This window comes from Rousettus aegyptiacus, unplaced genomic scaffold (genome assembly GCF_014176215.1).
Source record: "Rousettus aegyptiacus isolate mRouAeg1 unplaced genomic scaffold, mRouAeg1.p scaffold_m13_p_3, whole genome shotgun sequence".
In the NCBI taxonomy this organism is placed as follows: domain Eukaryota; kingdom Metazoa; phylum Chordata; class Mammalia; order Chiroptera; family Pteropodidae; genus Rousettus; species Rousettus aegyptiacus.
Window position 1 is genome coordinate 127545445 of NW_023416306.1, and position 20432 is coordinate 127565876.

Consider the following 20432-nt stretch of genomic DNA (forward strand, 5'->3'; position numbering starts at 1 on the left):
ATTCTTAAATCATAAACTCAGGTATCCATTCTGCGTGCATGCGCATGTATGTATGTGCACAAAAGCCAAGAGTAAAGATAAATGGCATCAGTAAATACAATTTAAACTAATGCATAAAAATGAAGTAAAAAAGCAGGCATTTTTCTTTTTGTAAACATAGTCCTTACTGTTCCGTTTTTTAAATTCTTAATTATTAAAATTTCTTACTCTTATGCGTTTCACCATGAAACTGATGTTACGGATTCCAGAGAAGTCTGTGGTCTGATAAATTGTATCAATCGCTTTAACATGACTGGATATCTATCGATTAAAAAAAAAGAAAAACATTTTAAATGCAATGTCAAAATGTGAAAAAGACTGTGAATTTTCATTTCCCAAATCAAGAATTATTCATGTTCACATTCAAATTTTATAATATTTGCATCATATTAAATGAAAGAATGAAAAAATTAGTGCGCCAGAGCTGAGAGGGAAGATTCTGTGCTTTTTCCAGACTCTTTTCTGGTCTAACCCAACATGCACTCTTACTTCGGTCATGTAAAACTTTGTTTCCTTAATCCATCCTACAATGTGACACCTCCATGCCTAGGGTATTTATCCTTCAGACTCCGCTCAGCTCAAATATCTGTCAAAATTTCCTGATAATATCAGGACACTCAGTCATTCTCTGAATGTGCTGCACTAAAACACATTCTATAAGTTTTGTTGACCACTTATTATACACTAGGCACTGTATTAGGTAGTGGGGATATAATGGTGAACAAAATACAGAAGGTCCCTATAAATTTTCAGGGCCTTACTGGCAGAGAGAGAGTAATAAAAATATAAAAATATGTTCAGATTTTCCTAAAATCTAGGAAGAGAATAACATGGCGATAGAACACAAAAGAATCTTCTGATTGCCTAGATGACTCTCAACTAAACTCTCTGAATTCTAAACTACCCTGTATATAACTTTCCCATCTATATTTACAAAAAGCACTTGCTACCATTTATGTGAAAACATATATATCTTCACATTTTTTTATCTTTATCCATTTACAACTTCCTCAAAAGGTACTCTTTCTTAAACGGTAACTTTATTTTTGACCCCAATCCTTACTAGATCTTCAAGAACATTTTTTTCACATCAATTTTTCTTTCTCTTTTATCTTACATTGCTTTTCTACTGGATCATTTTTCTCTTACAATCAACATCTCATACAATCCTTATCCTCTTTTTACCCCCAAATATTTCGTATTATTTGAAAGTCACCATGTTTTTTTCTATTTTCACATTTCTTGAAACTCTCACTGCTTCTGCCAACCCATTCCTTACTATTCACAATGTTCTCACCCTTACTACTCTATTGTGAGCTTTCATAAAGCTCATCAATACTTCTCATAAGTAGAAATCAATTACCTTTGTAGTCATTCTCTTTTTTGCCAGTATTACTGAGACATAATTAACAAATAAAATTATAAGATATTTAAAGAGTACATCAGGATGATGTGATATATGTCTACGCTGTGAAGGATTCCTGCCATCTAGTTAACATGTTGTCATTCTCTTTGATAGCTCTGCAGCATGACCCTATTAGCTATGCATTTTGTTCTGAAACTGTTTATTCCTTGGCTAATCATTTAATCCTATTTCTTTAACTATTATGTTTTAGCCCATAGCTTCTCTTCCTCATCCTCGTCACTACATACAGCTATTATCTCCCAGTTTCTTAATTTAGATTTCATTCTCTTATATTAAATATGTTTGTACTCTTAAATTCCATGCAGAAAGTTTAAAGCCACTATCTCTCAAGCTTCATTTCTAAATTTTCAACATCCTAAGGGAATGACCACCTGGCTTTAAAACATGTCTAAAATTAAGCTCATCACCACCACCAATATGAGGTCACCATTTATACAAGTGGCATGTCCATCCTCTCAGTCTCAAATCTTGGAGTCACAATGCATTCATCAAACTTACTGGAGAGCTTCAACATGAAGAACATTATACTTTCACAAGGGTTGAGAAGACACAAATGCAAATAATATAACTCAGAAAGCACTAAGTACAGAATAGAAATTAAATCCTTCTTATTAAAAGGATTCTTCTATCCTTCTCTTAAGACCACAAATGAAAATTCAACCCTTTTTTCAAAGCTAAGCTCCCTCCAGTCATCACCTCCTTCACGAAATCATTTTCTTACAACTCTTTTGAATGACACTAAAATATCCTAACTAGTCTTTCACTTATCTATGTACTTATCTTACATATTTTATCAAATTGCAATTGAAAATACATTCTCTTTATTTTTCCAAAATGAGATATGTGCCAACTTTAACTTTTAGATGAAAATATAGGTATGATGATACAATATGAAGAATCTTAAAATAGTAGGAAAATTATAAATACCTGGGCAATCACAGCTTCTCGTGTTCCATAATATTTAAAGAACAGATGATCAGTCTGAATATAAAGCTGACAAGTATTTTTTTCAGCTGAAGTTGTACGTTTTTTCCTCAAAAGTTCTGGACCATTAACAGTATGTTCTTCTTGATGTTTCTACATATCAAAAAGAGTCATTTCTAAACATTAGCATGCTTCACTATTATAATTTTATTTAGTTAAGAATATATATTATAAACAATTTCATATTCTGCTTTATTATATAACACCAAGGCATTGTCCCATGCGATTAAAAATTCTTCATAAATATTCTACTGTATACATGATTTATTACTTATGCAAGCAATTCTTTCACTTTAAAACATTTTTAAAATATACCTTTTAATATATATATTAAAATATACCTTTTAATATAACCATTTGACTATAAAGAAAATTTATAGTACTTTAAAATACTTTGATATCTTCTTCTACCTCACTCCTATAAACCCCATCTATCACCTAACCCTGTCAAATTTGTCTCCTAAATACCTAAGGAACCTGCCTATTATCTCTGGCTCCATCACATTAGCTTAAGCGACCATCGCTTATTACCTAGAGCACTGCAATAAGAGCAATGTAATCTATCCATATCCACTATTGACCTTCAATCTATTCTCCATACTGCAATTTTTTTCAAAATGCATACTTGAAAATATTACCCATATATTTCAATGACTTCCTATTGCTCTAAGGATAAAGCCCTGAATCCTTTATACAAAACACCAAATCAGCATTGCAGAGTCTACTTACCTGTCCAGTTTCTTCCTATCCATATTACTTCCCAGAGAGACCCTACAATAAATACCCAACTCTAGCTCTCTGTGCTACAGCTACTCAGGCCTTCCTTCTAATCCTCCAACACATACTTTGTTTCCTGCCACAGTCTTTGCACATGCTAATGATACCTTTCCTGATCTAGTTAACTTCTGCCTTCAGACTTAGCAAAGGTCAATTTATACATTATACCACCACATAAAGCCATGTACCCATGTCCCTTATATAGAGCAACTTTATAGTTTATCATGTGCATATTTAATTTCTGTCCCCAGCCCGCCACCTATTACTTCAACTACTAAACCTTGAGTTCCAGAAAGAAGATACTATCTCTGTGTTTGCTTTTCACTATATTGCTATCACGTAACACAGGATTTGGCAGGCAAAGTGGACACTCAAAAAGTATTTCTTTGAAGAATCACCACTGCTATTGAATCCAGCACTCAAACATCTGTTTATAACTAAAAGCATTTTAAGTGGGTTTTGATGACACAGTAATAGAGAATTCCAATTAAATCATAGATCTGGTTGTCACTTCCTATCCTTTTTCTACCTGAGGAACTTCCATTAACAATGTATATCTCCTACAGACTACTTCTTCAGCTTTTGTTTGTGTAAAAAAGATCTTTAACTTGCCCTCGTTTTTGAAAGTTATTTTCACAGAACATAAAATCCTAGTTTGATAGTTTTTTCCCCAACACTTAGAAAATGTCATTACCTACATCTTCAGTTTGTACTGTGTAATGAGAAGTCAGCAGTTATTCTTATATTTGTTCTCCTGTATATAAATGTACCTTCTTTCCTATGGCTGATTTCTGATTTTCTCATTTTCAGTGGTTTCCAATAATTTTATTACAATATGCCCTGGTATATTTATCTTTCCCTTTATACTACATGGGTTTCTTTGAGCTTCTTGGATCATAAATTTCAATTTTTCTTCCTATCTCAAAATTTTAAGACATTAACTTCTCAAATATTTTTTCTGTATCCCTCCTATCCTGACTCCAATTACTTTCTCTCTGTGCTTAGATCTGGATTTCTACTGTTTTCTTCTGCATTATTCACATTTATCCATGCTGTTTTCTGCAGTAACTAATTTGCTCTTAAGCCTATCTATTAAATTTTTCAATCCAGAAAATATACTCTTCAGTTCTCTAAGTCATATTTAGTTATTTATTATAATTTCTATTCTATTTTCTGTTTTCTGTTATTCTTTGAACATATTCATAATAGTTGTTTTAAAGTCCTTGTATGCTAATGCCTGTAATTTTTTATTCTGTTCCTACCTGGGTTCCTAATTATGGATCACATTTTTCAACTTCTTGTCATCTAGTATGTTTTTTGAATGCTGGATATTGCAAATGTTAAATTATTGAGTATCTACATTCTGTGTGCTCTTTTAACAAGTATTATTGAGCTTTGTTCTGCCAGGCAGCTGAAAGTCACCTTGACCTCTTTGAAGTTTGGTTTTTCGTCTTAGTAAGGGCAGGTTTCCAGTAGCCTTTCACTCTAGGGTGAAGTTAACCTACTCCTAGCATGGCTTAGGATCTCTATCAAGTATAATTTATGATTGTTGTTTAGTTCATAGATCTTACAATGGTTTTTCTTTCTCTGGTAGTTTTCGCATAGAATCTCATCCTGTGCATGCACAGCTTAGAGTCTGCCCATAAGTTCAGATACCCCAGTTTTCCTGAATTTTGACCTGTCTCTTTTACGCAGCAAGATTTTCTGTATTTCTGTGTACTTGCTCTTCTTGAGATCTCCTTCCTTGTGCCATTACTGAAATTTTGCCTCCGGTCAAAAATTAGAGAAATTACAGAAATGTTTATTTCTCCTCTCTGAAGACTCTCAATCCTGCACTGCCTGTTGTCTGAAGTTTGACAACTGTTTCATATACTTCGCTTAGTTTTCTAATTGCTTGTTTGTTTGTTTGCTTATTTGTTTTTTGCAAGAAAGCTAGTTAGATATCAGTTACACCATCACAGCTGGAAAAGAAAATCTCTACTTACTAAGAGTTTCAAACTTTTCATTTTAGACACTTAATACTTTAATTCATCTGAAGTTTTGTTTTGTTTTAAATATGGTATGAGATAGAGATCCCACTTCAGCTTTTTCCAAATCCACATTTTTTTTCTGCCTCTGTACAATGGTCTCTACTTTTCCGCACTCATTTGAAATTCTAACTCTATTACACAACATTTTCATGTTTGTATGGGTCTGTTTCTGAGCATTCAATTGTACTCCTCTACTTAATTTGTTCATCCCTTCACTAATAGCACATTCAATTACTATGTTTTGATATCCTCTAGAGTAAATCCTTCTTTCCTATTCATCACCTTTAGGTGGGCTCTACTTCTTCTTAGCCTTTACTTTTTCCGTAAAACATTTTAGACCCATCAAGTGCAGTAAATAACCCTGTTGCAATCTGTATTGGAATTATATTGAATCTACAAATCAATATGGGAAAAAACTGATATTATTTATCATTTTCCATTAACATGGTATGTCTCTCCATTTATTTAAAATTAATCTTTAACATTTCTTAAGAGTTTTATTATTTCCTTAAATAGGTCTTATAATTCTTACATTTATTCTTCGATACATGATATTCTTGATACTATCATTAATGATGTCCCCTCTTTCGTCACATTTCTGGTAGTCTGCTGGATATAAAGAAATGTGACTTACTTTTGTATATTAATGTTATACCTAGTCACTGTTAAGCTCTACTATATCTAACAATCTGCAATCTTGCCCTCTATCCACATTGCTGATACCTTAGTATAAGCCACTATTACTTCCTAACTAAATAACTGCAGCAACTTCTCATCAGTCTCCCAATCTCTAACTTTGCACCCCACCCTGGAATTAAAAATTCTTTACAAGTCTTACTATCTTTCTAGCCTTTCTATATCGGCATACCTCAGAGATACTGCATTTTCAGTTCCAGACCACTGCAATAACTGTGTGTGGCAAAAAAGCGGGTCATAATCTTTTTGCTGGTGGAGGGTCTTGCCCTCCATTTGTAAAAATATAACATCTGTGAAGTATAATAAAATGAGGTATGCCAGTATACTGTTTCTCCCGCCTTTCCATCTATTCATGGCTAACCTAACTCTTGCTTATTCTTTTAGTTTATGATTATTGTCCTCAAATACTTCCCAAGCTAGGTTAACAATTCCTCCTAAGTATAGAGTATCGCCCTATAGAGTATCACCATGCTTAATCCTCTTCTATCTGTTACTACTTTCAATTGTTTCTGTCTCCCCAATTAAACTATAAACTTTTTGAAGACAAAACTTCATCTTAATCTCCACATATTACTAGAACTTACCACAGTCTCTGACATTTGACAGATCAATACATAGTTGTTCAATGAATGCAAGAATAAAATCTCACTTAAACTTCAAAGATCCACTTCAAAGAGAATTGTGTATGCCATGTTACAGATCAAGAAATACACAAATCTGTATTTGTGACTTAAGCAGCTCAAGAAACATTACTCTATCCTACTACTTTTAGAAAGGATGTCTAAATTATATGATTTTATCATAAAAATTTTTTAAGCTTGTGTTTTGAATAACTATAACCCTATCACCTAATACTAAGAAAAAGGAGGTTAATAAAAGAACAAAAGAACAATAGTCAAATAGCAAAAACATTACAATTAAAATATCAACAGCACTACAATTTTTATTAGGGTGACTATCTCAGTTTTCTTAGAGACACACAACTTTCATTGTTAAAAACTGGGAAGTCCCTGGCAAACAAGGGAAAGTTGGTCTAATTTTCACACTACTACAAATACTTACATTTATAGAAAAAAAAAAGTTCGAACTGAACATTTTATAAGTTTTACAATAAAACATGTAAGACAGAGTATGTTTTGGACATGAAATGTAATGTTTATTGAGTCATACAGATTTGTATTCAAATCTTAGCACCACATAGCTATTATATGCAAGTTACCTAGCCTCTTTGAGCATTAAAAATATATAAATATTTCCTTGCAGTGGTACAAATTTTTCAGAAATTCTAGAACATACATTTTAATGCAGAAACACATGCCTAAGATCATTTCCATTTCTTAAATGCAAGCTAGTATTAAAATCCTTACCTGTGTTACTTCCTCTACACCAGTCATCTGGTACTTCCTCATCCTTTCAAATACTGAATGATCTGCACAGCCTCCCTGTGGACCATATTTATGGGGATAGTCTAAAACACAAAGAAGAAATATCATTATTATCATATTTAGATATTACAAATTATCTTATAAATTAAAATTTGTCATAATTAATGAAAGCCATAAATGTTTATTAAGCACCTATAGGAAAGAAATTATGCTAGGCATTCTAATTTCAAACCTGGCAGGTTCTTAAGTTCTTTCTCAATAAAACTGTTACTGGTCTCTAGCTCCTTATCATATAGATGATTTGCGAATTCTAAAAAAGGACAATAATCATTGTTTATTGTGGGTTTAACTTTCCCAACCTTTCCCATTGTGGATATATAGAGTGTCTTAATACTGCAATTTTCTTCCTTTTGTAATTTATAACTTTCCCTTCAAACACATTAAATTTCCTATGCTACAAGTGTACAAAACCACCTCAATCTACAGTTAGGCTAATATAATATTTGGCTTGAAATCCTTTAATGAATACCAACTGGCCTCAGAAAAGTGACCTAGAAACATGTTCCATGGCATAAGCAGACAGTTTAAATTTATTCAATATATAATTCAAGCAAATGCTTTATATAACAATAACTATTTTATAAATTTTCTCCCTTTAAAAATTAAACAATGATTAATTTATCTTTAAGTAAATTAGTTCTGTTTCCAAATAGCTATTCAATTTAATTTAGTCATTAAAAGTTTACTTCAGTGTCTCAAAGTTCACATATTTTTCTGTTGTTAATGTCGTGCTCAGTTCTTGACCATATTTTATAGTTCGATTTAGTAACCATAATTAAAAAAATTGTCAAAATACTAAGATGAGTGTGTGGAGAAGCACTAAAAAAATCCTTAAGTAGCTTATAGATGTAATACACTGAATTAGAAACACTGCAGGTAGCTTCTTAAGAAAATTTAGAACCTAAAGTTAATACTAAGGATCTATTTCTTTGGAAATATGAATTAAATACTACAATCCAAATCTATACTGACAAGTAGAAGATACAGGTTATGAACAACGTACCTATACTGATATAACATTTCTGATTTAAACTTTAGTTTTTATCAGGGGTTAAGATTGCAACGGCTGTAAAATTCTAATCAATAAATGTGAAAGAAATGATAGACTTAAAAGTTACCATTTTACAACTCCACATGTATAAGTTAATTTGGGCAAAGATCATCAATAGGTGCTAAAACCAATGAATTAAAGATGTTAGGTAACAGGATATTCATAGTCTCTGAAAGTCTCACCCCACTGATTATTTATAATTGTAATGAAAAAAGGTACCTTTACACCAAAGAGCTATAGTGATTACTACTTAATTTACCAAGTGATCAAATTAAGCATTACTAATAGTAGGACAACCTGATATTACGTGCCTTCTGTTATGATGCAGTTAAGAAACATTCAGCTTCACCTGCGCAATATCCTTGCCAAAATGTTAACTGAATCTAACTACGAATAAACAGACACTGCAAGACTGTGGAACATTCTATAAGTCACTGTCCTAGACATATGAAAAATAAAAAGCAATGTTATTATGTAAAAAAAAAGTTGAGAACTGGAGTTTGGGGAGACTGGTAATTAAGACACAAAAAGAGACAACAAATAGCAAAAAAAAAAAAAAAAATTAGGACAACCGGAGAAATTTTATTATAGACAATAGTAAATGATACATAAAATTAATGTTAATTTTTTAGGGGTGAAACATGTTATTCAGAGATGTGTGCTTAAGTACTCAACAGTGATTGTTTCAAGATGCCTGTAACCTACTTTCGAATGGTTGCCCAAAAAAGTATGGTGGGGAAGGTGTAAAATGTTAAAAAAATGGCAAATCTGGGGGAAGGAGGTATGCGTTCATTGCACAATTCTTTCAATCTTTTTTAAGTTTGAAACTGTCAAAATAAAATTAGAACTAAAAGACTGTATTATCAGTGGAGCAAGTTTAAATGATTCTGAAAAGAAAATTAACACAACTGAAGTGATGAACAAGGGAAAAAACTCATATATAATTTTATTGTTTCAAAGGCTGGCTTCAGAAAGTGAAAATACAGTGCTATACAACATATATTTAATAAGAATCTACCATAAGAACTGAGAAGTTACACAGTGTAACATGCCAAAATTTTCGATTCTCATGATTTAGTAGATTTTGGGTCTTATCACTCCAATGCTTTCTTCTGCTACAATAGTTTTAACCTGAAAATGTCCCAGTGAGCCTTGCCCAGATTCTTAATGGAACCTAACTTGCCTGAACCACCAGCTAAAGACGTTCCTCCATGCCATGAACGTAATATATAGGCATACTCATAGACAAGTGGACACACATTTAAGTTCTTTATTCAGTTAACGGACTTTAGATCTCTTGGAATTTTCCTACTTGTTTTAATTATATAGAGCCAAGTTAATAGTTTGATATAATTTATATATCCATCATTTTGTGCTATTTTACCCAATATTGGGAGAGTCTAGTCTCCAACAACTAAAAAAGTGGCCTGATTCTTTGGCTAGTTTTCCCTTAAATCATGGATAAGAAAATGGCTTATCTATTTCTTACAAGATGAAAATGTGAATAAGGAGGAATCCTTCTGCTGACACTGGCAGCAACTAAGCAGATAAGTAAAAAAATGCTCTCAGAATTCTGATATCCAAAGTATTTCGCCACAGAAAATGGATAAGACTAATTAATATATTTTCAAAAGCTTATTTTAAGGTCTGTTTCAATGTGATAAGCAACTTATGATTCAATTAGTATGTTAAGTTCTTATTTTTCCTTTATGGATCAGTTTGTGCTGTCTTTATTTAGATTTCTCCATAAGACAACACTTAATAATCTATTTTACCATTTACCTTATGCTAATTTAAGTTCAATGATAAACATATATTTAACAACATTTGATGAAATTCTTAGAGTTGAAATTAGACATCTCCCACACACACACAAAAAGAGCTATTTTAAACTACAGTTCTAATTTATCATTAAGTTTCTTAAAATTATCTTAAAAACTTCCATACCCAAAGTGCTCTCTCACAAATATGGACATGAGCACAAATATAAGAGCATTGTTACTGGTGACCCCAGTTCCCCCCCTCCCAAAATAAACTATTTAAATTAGCCTTTAAAAAAAAAAAAAAAAAAAAAAGCTCTGAGATTAAATCATTACAGCCAGTTTGGGGATGAACTTCTCTTAAATGTCTACCATACCTGGTCTCCCCATTCCATGTGCCTCACCACTACCAAATATATATTTTTTAAAAAGGGTACATGGGCTAGGGAATAATCCATTTACAAAAATATACAACCTTTTCCAAAACCCTTCCTAACAGTGTATCAATCACGTAACTAGTAAAAAAAAAAAAAAAAAGTTTTTAAATGCTCAAAGATTTTATTTAAAAAAAAAAATTTTTATTCTTGGCACAGTTCAGCAGTCATTGACCAAACAGGTTTCTCACTATCCTGAGTACAAGTCCAGACTACATTTCTCAGCCTGCCTTCTAAGCTAGGTGTGACATAACCGAGTTCTAGTTGGAGGAATGTGAACTGTAGGAAAGGGCACTGGCCAGTGTCCTCCATGCTCTTTTCCTTTCTGAATGGCTGGTAGAAGATACCTGGGAACAGCAATATAGTATAGCCACAAAATAAAATAGCCTGGATTTCTAATCACTTATTAAAGAAAAGCTCCCTGATAAGAACACTAACATTAAACTGTTACACAGTGAGAAATGAGATTTTAGTGCATCTTGTCACTGAATTTGGGGGCTGTTTGGTACTACGGTAAACACTTTTGTCAAGAATAGAACTTATTTTACATCCACTAGAATTTGGCAAATTTTCTTATCACAGACAATAACAAAATAGTGTTGGTCTAGTGTTTCAGAAATTCTTTAGCATTGTTGGTATTCGTTATTGTTTTCTAAATGTCTTCATTTATAAGTAGTTTTCACGCACCCCAAGATACAACTTTTGCCAAAAAATCAGTCATATAGTTGAGACTGAAACTCACAGTACAGTAAAAATTTCATCTTTTAACTAAAGATAGAAGCTCATAGACTCTATTACACCCAGATTAAATATATTGCACACTTAGAGAAGCGCTATTATTATTTTTCAAAAAGTCTTTCTAAAGAGGACTTAATGCAAAATTTTCATTTTCAGAAAGCAAAAGGCTTTGAGGTTCATTAGCAATCTAGTTATAAGTCCACCACATAAAGAATATGTCAAAACAACATTTTTGTTTCCATGTATAATTTAGATCACCTAAATGTACTTTAAGATATGTCAGTTGAAATGCCTGATTTTATTCATATTTGAGAAATAACAAAGATCATAATCTGATCATGATAGAAATTAGGATTACCTTCAAAGCATACTATGAAATATATTTTGAATCTGCTCCTACACAGGCACAAAAGAGTTACTGCAAAGTATTTCTGAAAGCGAGGATATTACAGCTTCCAAAGTCTGTACATGGTATTTAACTGACTACCTTACTAAATTCAAGAACAGAATAAAAATACTCCTATCTTAAACAACTGTAACATCATTTTCTTTAATGCAATGATAAGGGAAACCAAAGAAGAATATATATGTCTGATTTATATATAATCAGCAATCCCTAGTATATACTATCTCAATAAAATATAAATACTTTCAGATATTGGTAATACTAAGCACACATCAATATATTGGCACTGAAGCTGAGCATTTGAACATGTTAGGGAGGAAAAATTTCTCCTGTACCCTCTAGGCTCTTTTGGTTGGTCTAAAAATTAAATTGACATGAGGCAGATTAACAGAAAAAAATAAATTTAATCCTGTACATACAGGGGTTCCATTAGAATATAAGGCCCAAAGGGCAGCCAGGTAACTGAAAATCCTGAGCTGAGGAGAAAGGGCAAGGGGCCTGGGACTTCAAAGGGAAAAAAAATGATTCACAGGGAAAGGAGAATAAATGTTTCTATCCCATGCAGAGACAAAGGGACACAGAGAGGAATGTAAACAAACAGGTCTTACTAAGTTTCCCTCAGTCCACCACATCTTGCTCATTCATATTCCTTTCAGTTATCATTCATATTCAGTTATCTGTGGTGACAGCTCCCTTCCTGGAGTAAGCCCCTTATCAAATTTCTTTCAAGCAGTGAAGGGCGAATCTGTTTCTTAAAAATAATCAGCCTAAAATAATCCACACATTTGAGGTGGCAAATTTCACTCCCCTCTAAAGATTAAGATTAAGGTAATCAAACAAGTGGTGCCTAATGCGTATCTAATTTACTTGATAAAATATATGAAATTGATATATTTATATACATAAATATATATACACACATATTTGTAACACTGTCTTTATATCAATATCACACACACACACACACACCCCAAGTATGGATTTCTACCATTTCTCCACACAGTCAGAAGTCAAACAAGTAGCAGTGTAAAAGCCACACCACCTACATGGAACTACAATTGTTCCATGACCTTGAAAGGAAGCCTGCAGAAACTTTAGAACCATAATCACTCCCCAGGGTGAAAAGATGGTCTAGATTCAATAAGATTCCCTGTCCCTATCCACGCCCAATAGGTTGCATTTTACTGGAATCAAGAGAGTATCTATGTTTTAGAAAATCACCTCTTCTGGTCCATCGTCTCACAGGGGTCAATGTAGCATTCCTCACCTCTATCAGGATGCCTCCGCCAAGATTCAAGGGAGAACCCCAGAACTCTTCCTGTTCTTGAAAAGACAGTCCCCTGCCCCCAACTTCACTAAAAACTCACAGCTATTTACCACTTTCTGCCTTGGGACAATCAGAACTACTATCATTGTGGCCCAACTTTCATAGACAAGAGACTATACTACCAACTACTCCAACTTACAGGTATTTGCTGCCCCCCAAGTCATGACTTCCCTCTATTTCCTTATTCTTAGCTCCTAACTCATTGTCACTCTCTGACACTACCCCATCATAATTCTCAGTGGTTCCAACATTCATGTTGATGATCCTTCCAATATACTCACACCACCTTTTCTCTGATGGTCTTCTCCTACTTCAACTTCTCACCTCTATGGCCATACTTTTTGAACCTGTCATTACTGATAACTGAAACCCCTTCATAATCTCAACTTCCAAATGATACTTTCCACCACTTATCTTTTCAGAACATTCCCCCTCTGGGCTCCAAAAATTCAACACCACTTTCTATCTATCAATGCCATTACCTTGTTCACTACCTTGTTCTCTTTCTTTTCCCTATTTATCTTAAATCCCATAGTGAATTGTTATAATTACTTCATTGCATTTGCCTTAAACTCCCTTGACACCCACCAACCTCCCAACTCTCATTCAAATCCTATTTAAGTTGACTCTCTACTTACACCCCTGCAGCTGAATGGGGTTGGAGAAAAACTAGTAACAATGACTACTCTAATTCAAAAAACATAATCTGTAACCTCAAGCAGTTCACTTACGCCACTTGGCAATGATATGGTATTTCCAGAGTCCATTCTCAAACCTATTTACCTAGTTAACCACAGGCAGTCCTCACTTTGCCACATCATTCAAGCTGAAACTATGCAAAGTGATCTTAATAATCAATGGGGAAAACTACAATTGTTCCATGACCTTTAAAATTTTTTATCAAAATACTTAAATTCTCTTACATTGTTTATAAATATATAGGGGAATGAAAAATAATAAAACTATTCAGTACACTGTAATTTAAAACATTAGCAATAACAAGAATTAGAATATTTAAAAGAGAAAGTGTTTTATTTCTTTGTAAATTATATTTTATATATCATAAATTAAAGACATATATTCTTTCTGAAAGCTTGATATTTAAGATAAAAGAGATATTTCCAAAGCAAGGAAGCAGTATTTACATATCCATCAAATTGTCAGCACAAAACTCTCCCAATAATTAAAAAAAAAAAAAAAAAAAAAGATCAAGTATAAAATCTTTCTTATATACTTTCAAAAGAGCCTATTTTTCCTGGTCACCACATTAACTATGAAAATAGACAACAACATTTTCCTTTTAAAATTACTGACAATATAATCCCATTTCTAGAAAAAGCCTTTGTTCAACTAATGAATAAGTCCGCATTGAGATGCTAAATCATAGGATGCACTGTAGTTCCCCTGAAAAGGCCAAACAGCATATTCTTTCACAAAGAATGAGTCACTGGTGTAGAATATTCTGCCTATTTAAAACAAAGATCAGTTTTAAATCTATTGCCTTTCATCCAATTTATTTGTATGCCAACTTCTTGCTTCTGTTTTGTTGTAGGAGGTACAAATACAAATAATACATATATTGTGATACTGCCTCAAGCAGGAAATAGCTCTAGTTAATTCACTCCAGGAAGGAGGAATATTTATAGTTCAAATTCTCTGCCCAACAGAACCGTGCATAAAACACCCACTTCTCACTCCATACTAACTAGAGTAGACCGTGCATTCCCACTGCTCCAAGCAAGGCATCACTCCCCCCACATGACTGGCAGATTAGGAATTAGACTGCATAGTCCCAAGGCCTTTCCTATGAGATGACTCTAACAGTCAAAACTTGGTGTAATCACTTCAAAAACATGCTATGAATCATCAATCTAATCAAATAATCCAACTTTGATTATATTAATTGACTACAAAATAGAGTGATTCCACAGATAGATAATGCACAAAATGTTGCTTTGTTAATATCTGGAGGTGGGTGGGGTCCTTGTCCATGAAAATCCTATTTACTCCCAAAGTTGCCAAAACTCAAAATGGATCCACTGAAGGAAGAGTAAACGGAAGAGCAGGCATTATTTTTTTTTAGGAGAAATGATGAGTTTGAAGTTATTAAAAACAAGACAAAAGGCCCAAAATGGTGTCACCTACTAAGCCCCATGTCACCAACGCAAGACCCAGTTACAGATTAAGCTTCTCCCAGAAATGGAATCTTACACCAGTTTACCAGGAATCACCTGGTCAGCACTAGTGCAGTCATCTACCTGATAGACCACTGCCCTCCCCTAAAGGAAAGTGACCTTGACACAAACAAGCACTTTTTGCTAGTATGGCTTCCTTGTTCCTGCTCCTTTCTGCCTATAGGTCTTTCATTTTGTACAGTTCCTCAGAGCTCCTTTCAACCTGCTTGATGGGATGCTGTCTAATTCATGAACTGTTGACTAAAGCCAACAAGAACTTTAAAATTTACTCGATTGAATTTTGTTTTCTAACAGAGAGATGGAAGAATAGGTAGGGAAGACCCCAAACGTTCTTTCCCCTTCTAATTCCAGGGGATAGGAGTCCCTTTCTCCCTAGTACCCATTCCCCATCAGCCTTACCCAGTCTACATTTGGAGAGGGTAAGCAAAGAGCATGAGAAGAGGGGCACAGTATGACTGTCCCTGGGAAGGAGAGGAAGCTGAAGATGTCCCCCTTTTCCAAACATACATTCATAACATTGATCTCCCAGGAAACAGAGGGGGAAGCTGGACCATGAACATCCCTCCCTATCCCTGCTTTTTATTAAGAGTTAGTTTTGGAGGCCAAGCAGATAGATTATGGACATCAGGTTAGGAGAAATGTTGCTCTATTATTCTGATCAATTACAAATAGAATCACTAGACTCTCAAGTGCATTAGGACAGAACCTTTACCCTGTTTATCACTGTACCAACTATACCAGAAAATGTCTTATACAGATCATGCACTCAAATAATGTTAATTAATAAGTTAATAAATCATTATACCTATAAAAATGAGACATGTAATGAAAACTAGTAACACACTGACTTAAAAGTGACCATTATTTCTATTTATTGGATTTAGAACTATATACACCTATACAGAGAAAATAGATGATTCCACACCAAAGATGCCAGTTTATTGTCTTTTCTGAAGTCCCTGAGCTGTAGCAGCTAAAAATGAAATATTGCTGTAGCCAGAGTAATAGCTACCTTTTTCCTATCATCACAGATTCCTATCTGTAGCAGTCAAAAGTCTACCCTATCTTCAAAGTGCAAGTCAAATGCCACCTCCCCCGGGACATCTTCCTAAAGATCTCTAAGGCTTTCTCAGTGTGTACTACTCTCAGTGCTTTGATGACATTTTGGTTACAGCATTTATCATAGCCTGACTCTCTATTATTGACTGAGAATTCTCCTAAAGGTTTTTTTAAAAGTCTTAACCCTTGCTATATATTCCCAAATCAATAAACACTTGCTGAATTTAATTTTTCAGTCAGCAACAAGTTTTCATGCCTCTTTTCAAAGGTCATCTGTTTACCAAAGACCTGTAAACTACTAACCACAATAACCTCCTTTTAGCCTGCATTCTACCTGCAATAACTGTGAACTAACTCCCATTTTAAATTGTCTCTACAGGGAAGTGTGTTCTAAATCTCTAACTACTTTACAATTGACTATAAAATAGGGCATGTTCAAAATTAGGGCCTGTATGCACATGAATTTCCTAAATGTACATCAACGGTATTCTTATTGCAGTAATTTATCCATAAAATAAATAATGGGAGGAAAAATTATTATTTACCACATATAAGCGATACAGGAATAAATGACACAAAGCATACATCCTCAAAAAGCTTACAATCTAGCTGGAGTGTCAGACTAATATTCCATGTAAATATTAACTTGCTAACTGTTTATGTTCCCTGCAATCATCCACAGTTTACTAAATATTGGCTGAATTTAATTTACTCATCTAAAACAGTGGTTTTCTTTCCATGCCTCTTCTCAAAGGTCAATCATATGACCAATTACATGGAAAATGCTGGATTCAAAACATTAGGAGGACTCATCAATGCATAAGCAGCAATAAAAAGAGAACACTCAGAAAATGAGGGGCCAGAAAAGGCTTCTAGGAAATTATATCTGAATTGTATTTTGAAGGATGAGTATGGGTTTGGGGAAGAAAGAATCTATATAAAACTAGCATAAGACATTTATCTTCTTTAATCAATAGTTGCTAATACCAAAAAACTTAGTCATTTTGTTTGTAATAACCCAAAACTGGAAATAATCAAAATGTCCAACAACAGGCAAATGCATAAACAGATTATGTTATATATAATGAAATATTATTCATCAATAAAAAGAAATAAACTAATAAAACATACAAACACATAAATGAATCTCAAAACAACTGTGTTAAGTTAAAGATGTCAGATTTTTAAAAAAGAGTATATGGTGTATAATTGCATTTACATATAATTCTAGAAATTACAAACTAACCTGCAGATTAGAGCCTAAGGAAAGAGGAGTTGGAAAGAAGAGAAAGATTACACTAAGTAGGAGGAAGCTTTTGGGGGTGATAGATATATACACTGTCTTGATTATGGGATAGTTTCACAAATGTACACATATGTCAAAAATTATCAAGTTGTATACTTTACATTTAAGCAGTTGTGTCGCTTTTTCCTCAATACAGCTGTTTTAAAAATATATCAACTAGAGAGATGTGACAACCAAATATAATGTGTGAACCTTGACTGAATCCTATTTGTTTTTTTTAAGGGACACTTTAGTGGAGCAATCAGAGAAATATATCTACAAACTGTATACCAATATATTATAAATCAAGATTAAATTTCTAGATATAGGACTACAAAATTTATACTACCATCTTAAAGAGTCATATGCCAATATATATTGAAATTCGAATGACTGATAACACTACTTCTAGGAATTAATCTTAAGTAAATAATCACACAAATGTTGAGGGGAAAAATTATGCACAATAATGTATACTGAAACAATGTTTAACAGTGAAAAACAGGAATCAATCTAAATGTCCAATTAGTTGATGAATTGGTAAATAATACATTCATCAATGAACAATGGAATATTATGCGGCCATTTTTTAAAAAAGCAGAGCTGTATTTATTGGCATAGAAACAAATCTAAGATATATTATAAATAAAATAATATGTAAGATCTGAAAGACTATTCACCAAAACACTAATGGTGTTGAATATACTCCAGCTTCTACTTAATTCACAGGCAAAATATTTATTTATATTTACATAGTCATTTGATAATCAGTGAATCCAAAAATATCTCCAGCTTTAGAGAAAAAGTAGTTTGGAATTATGAAGTTTTGAAGAGATAAGGGATATTAATGATAAAATGAGGTCTGACACCCTCATTTTACACATGAAGAAAATGAGACTCAGAAAAATTTGCTCACCACTAATTTGTTGTATGATCTTGAGCAAATAAATTAAATCCCGAAATAGTTTTAACTAGTTGATCTACAAGGGCCCATAAAACCATGATTCTAAAACTCTGGTTGCTGAAACCAGTAAAATCCACATCAATAAATTCCTAGTGTAAAGTATGAATATAAATGTAAGATAGTAAGACTGCTTATGCAGACTGTCTAATCTCCATGAACAGAATTTAAAATTTTTATAATCAATCAGATATCACAATGCCTCTTCAGGAGCAGCTCTTCACAGGACCCAAGTCCTGAACCAATGTCCTAGGACACACTCTAAAGATCACTGGTACAAACATCAAGCATTGAATTGTGCTATAACAGATGTAAAAGACTTGAGTTTTAGCCTCACTTATACCTAAGAAATACACATACTCTTAAATGCTATATTTTCTAGTTTTTCTGTAACTTATTACTTATAATAGTTGACCTGAAATGTAAATTTACTCTATTTTTCAGTAGTGAACATGGCTACACTTCAGCAAAATCAATGATACCAAAAATAAAGAAATCTTTGCTTTCTCCTAATTCTTTTTAATCCCCACCATAATTGTCTTCACTGTCATTAAGTCCTGTGACGTTTACCAGCCTTTAAACTAGTCTTTCCTAATAAAATGTAAGCAAAAAAGCACTACGGTGGAAGCCAAGAGATACAGATCCTTGTCATGATATCTTACACAAGTTGCTTAAGATTCTTCAAGCTTCAGTTGCCATAATCTTCAAACTTAGGGTTTTGAAGTAATTCTAGTGCCTTTTACAAAATACTAAAATTACAGATTTTTATTAAATTCAGTACTACATCAACCTTCTGGTTCACTCCAAACAAGTCTCTTTTCCATGAAGTTTGCTGAGTAGGTATGGTGAAAAAAACAATCCCTCCCAGCCCCACCACCACCAAAAAAATGCCCTTATTTGCTAACTAGGTATGATAAAGAAGCAATGCACTCCCCACAAAAGAAAATCTTTATGTTTACAATGCACATTATTGTGAAGTCTTAAATCAAAAATTTTCCAATTCATTCTTCTTACTAAAAAAATCAAATGTCTGCAAACTTTTTCCAAAACCTCAAACATGACAGTATATGGAATACTATAATAATTAAAACTGCATCTTTAAAGCAATATTCAGTGTTTAGGAGGAAAAATAATTTTCCTTCTACCCTTCTAAATTCTTTTGGCTGGATTAATAATCAAATTAACATGAGACAGATTAACAGGAGAAAATGACCAAATTTATTACGTGTGTACATACAGGGGTTCCATAGGAATATGAGACCCGATGACAGGGGGTCGTGGTTTAAGACTTCAAAGGGCAGGAAGGCAATTCACATCTAGATAGAAAAGATGGGACATAGAAAGGATTTTGATCAAAGGCCTTGCTAGGCTCCACCCTAATAAACTTAGCTCATATTAAACAATAGTTATCTATAGTTATAGTGCCTTTCCTGGAGCAGGTCCTTTACCTAAATTCTTTTACCCAGTTAGGGGGAAGGTCAAAGATTCTTTCTAAGTCTTTCATTTTTAAAAAATAACCAACTTAAAATAATCAATATCCTAAAAAGCATATTTGGGGTGGCAAACTCTGCTTCCCCTCACCAAATTGTACAATGAATGAAATTTCTTATTCAATCTCTTTGTAAAAATATTTGAAACACTCCAAAACAAAATCATGTATTGTATCTCCGGAGAAAAAGAATAAAATTTCCAAATATAATTTTACTTCCTCGAATCAGTTTTCAAGCTATTTTACAGTGTAAAAGTTTTTTTATTTTAAAATAATCTTGTATTTCTGAAATGATCATTTGTACAGCTAAAATATTTTATATTTTAAAAT

At 33.2% G+C, this 20432-nt stretch overlaps 1 protein-coding gene across 1 annotated transcript in view; it reads right to left on the reverse strand.

Moving 5' to 3' along the window:
• ADAM10 (ADAM metallopeptidase domain 10) overlaps nt 1–20432 on the reverse strand; it is a 110466-nt gene that overhangs the window by 34128 nt on the left and 55906 nt on the right. Inside the window, exons 5-7 of the mRNA XM_036218396.1 lie at nt 7320–7420; nt 2393–2542; nt 208–300 (exon numbers count right to left, since the gene is read on the reverse strand). Of these exons, the coding sequence (XP_036074289.1) occupies nt 208–300; nt 2393–2542; nt 7320–7420 (344 nt within the window). The remainder of the gene's footprint in view (nt 1–207; nt 301–2392; nt 2543–7319; nt 7421–20432) is intronic.